At 39.5% G+C, this 2,484-nt stretch overlaps 1 protein-coding gene across 1 annotated transcript; it reads left to right on the forward strand. All coding sequences in view use genetic code 11, as the record gives it.

The window, feature by feature from the left end:
• Nucleotides 1-2,004: 2,004 nt before the first annotated feature.
• Nucleotides 2,005-2,313, forward strand: EGR_06804 (hypothetical protein; the record flags this gene model as incomplete). The annotated part of the gene is made up of 1 exon (XM_024496053.1): nt 2,005-2,313. The coding sequence occupies one exon, from the start codon at nt 2,005-2,007 to the stop codon at nt 2,311-2,313; it is 309 nt and encodes a 102-aa protein (XP_024349593.1).
• Nucleotides 2,314-2,484: the final 171 nt, after the last annotated feature.

Raw genomic sequence — 2,484 nt, forward strand, 5'->3', positions numbered from 1 at the left:
TCTAGGCTGCAAATGAGAGGTAATTCAAAACCTGTTTGCACCATTTAAATCCAAATACTTTTTACTCCTACAGAAAATGACAGGGAGACGTAAGTGTAGCAGAGCAAATCTGACATTGGTTTTCCTCCATGTCCTTTAAAAGCCCATTTGTAAAGCCTCGCAGAGGAATTATGTTGAAATTAACTTGACGTTAAAATTCTTCAAAGCCATTTTTGAGGGGAAACTTAATTTCTTACGACTTCATGACCACATTTTTTAGCGCTCTAAGAAGGGAGGAAATATTTGTTAGCTCCACTAAAAGTAATGCAAAATTAAATTGTTAAAGTGACTAACTCTTTAATGCGACAGCTTGAAAGGTCGCTCGAAATGTTTAATGGATTATAATACTAGCACTTTTAAACTAATAACGTCTTGCTTGTTCCCCAAGTTTCATTGGTCACGCAGATTTTTCTTTTAAAATTTAAATAGAACGACAGACTGATTAGTACATCAACTGCTTTGTCAGCCAGGTGGACAAAATTTTATTAAATGATCACTTGGTAAGCTTAAGTCTGACCTCTTTTGCACCCTTTAGTCTCCGTAGTTCCGGGGCCCTGATTGGTGCCTTAGACACCCATGTGTCTCATCAGTGCCACTGGGTGGTAAATTGAGGTAGTGCACTTATTTGTTGAATCACATGACTTTATACTTCTAATAAAACATCTGAATTTCCCAACAGTTGAATGAGCTATGAAGTGGTGTACCTGAGGTTAAGTTTACATCCCCAAACAATGACTTTAGCAAAGGCATCTTTACTTGCCGACGCATTTGACCAAGCAGGAGGTACGGCGTGCGCTCATTTAGGGACTGGTTGGTTACAGGGCGGCTGCAGTATCAGATTTTTGGAGCATTTGATCGGCCTTGACCTTGAAGTGATTATTGGCTGGCTTAATGCTGACCAATCAGAAGGCAGGAAGGAGGGAAACTTTCAGATCATCGATATAGGAGGGTTTACCACATAGTTCAGACTTGTCTAACATATCTGGCATGGGTTTATTGCTAAAATCCACAGTATCATGAGGAAAATAGCCATAAAATGTTACTTTAGGAACAGCTCTTCCCAAAGCAAGCAAACCTCACGACTGCACATGTCATGTTTATAGTTAGTTGTCATTCCTTCTCTACACAAAGCAGTTCTATCGCTGAGCTTATGAAAGGTGGAAGTGGGTGAAGCAACTCTAAAGTGGGATTTGTGGGTAGATTTACTTAATGAATAAAAATACAGTCGGCTAGAAGTTTTGGTTTTTAATAAACTAGAAAAATGTGCTGTCAAAAATCCATTAGTCTATAATAATAAATTTTCCCATCCGTTTGGTGCATAATAGCACCCAAAAAATATGCGCTGGTGGTACGGGTGACGTCCGGTTCCTTCCTACCTCCTTCCCACATGAAGTTTTTGTCAGAGACCATTTAGCTGCCACAGATAATATAAAAGACTAAGACGACATCTGACCAACTTGCAAGTATTTCTCCTTTTTTAAAAAAATGTAATAAAAGGAATATGGAGATGTGGTAAATTACGCGGGCACATTAGTCACCGCAGTCTGTAGTTCCTATGATAGCCTCCATGCCTCTCAGACAGACTCAGAGGGTTAGAAATTAGTGAATAATTCCACAGAGTATTGTTTCTCCTGTTTTAATAAAAAAAAACAGCTGAAAGGGTAAAATAAGTTGAGAAAATCGTACCAAAATGTACTTTCCACCTTTGTAAGTCGCATATTCTCCATCTCACATAATAAATCTCTCTTCACTTAAAGCGAAGGGACAATCAACACAGGTGTAGGTCACTTTATATACCAAAGTAACCTTTCAAATAACTGATTGCCCCAAAAACCTTACCTCGTTTGTAGGATCCTAAGTTCCAGCATTACATATCGTCCTCTGAGCCAACCCGTCTACTCGAAAGTGAAGATTTATGAAATGAGACTTACGTGATTGACTGGGATCCGTCTTAGAATCCCAAATATGTTGTCTGCAATCAAGCTATTAACTAACCGATCAACGATTTTTCAGACCATCCTTCCTCCACTTTCGAAGAGACAGCTTATCAATGCCGCCAATGTGCCACCTTCGGTGTGCCAGGAAGTCGGCATGGATAGCACCAGCACAATGGATTTAGGCGTCACTACCGAGGAGTGGTGCCGCAAGTCTACAGGATGTGTGGAAGCATCAGCTTATCCCATGGAAGTACAAACTGTGGAGATAGAGGAGGTCATTTATTTGGATGTGTCACTGATATATGCATATTTCTGTCTCAATTGCCTAATCTACTAATAGGCTACATTCTGTTTCTCCCTCTTCAAGTTATCCAAATCCATTTGTCATTTTGCAGCATGCGCATATTTGCAAAGGTATATAGAGAAAACGGAAGTCCAAACTTTGGGGAATGAAGCGGTTATTTTAGTTTAATTTTTGTTTAGTCAAATACCGGTTTTTGAATCCTGG

Source organism: Echinococcus granulosus, assembly GCF_000524195.1.
Source record: "Echinococcus granulosus chromosome Unknown EG_S00063, whole genome shotgun sequence".
Classification (NCBI taxonomy): domain Eukaryota; kingdom Metazoa; phylum Platyhelminthes; class Cestoda; order Cyclophyllidea; family Taeniidae; genus Echinococcus; species Echinococcus granulosus.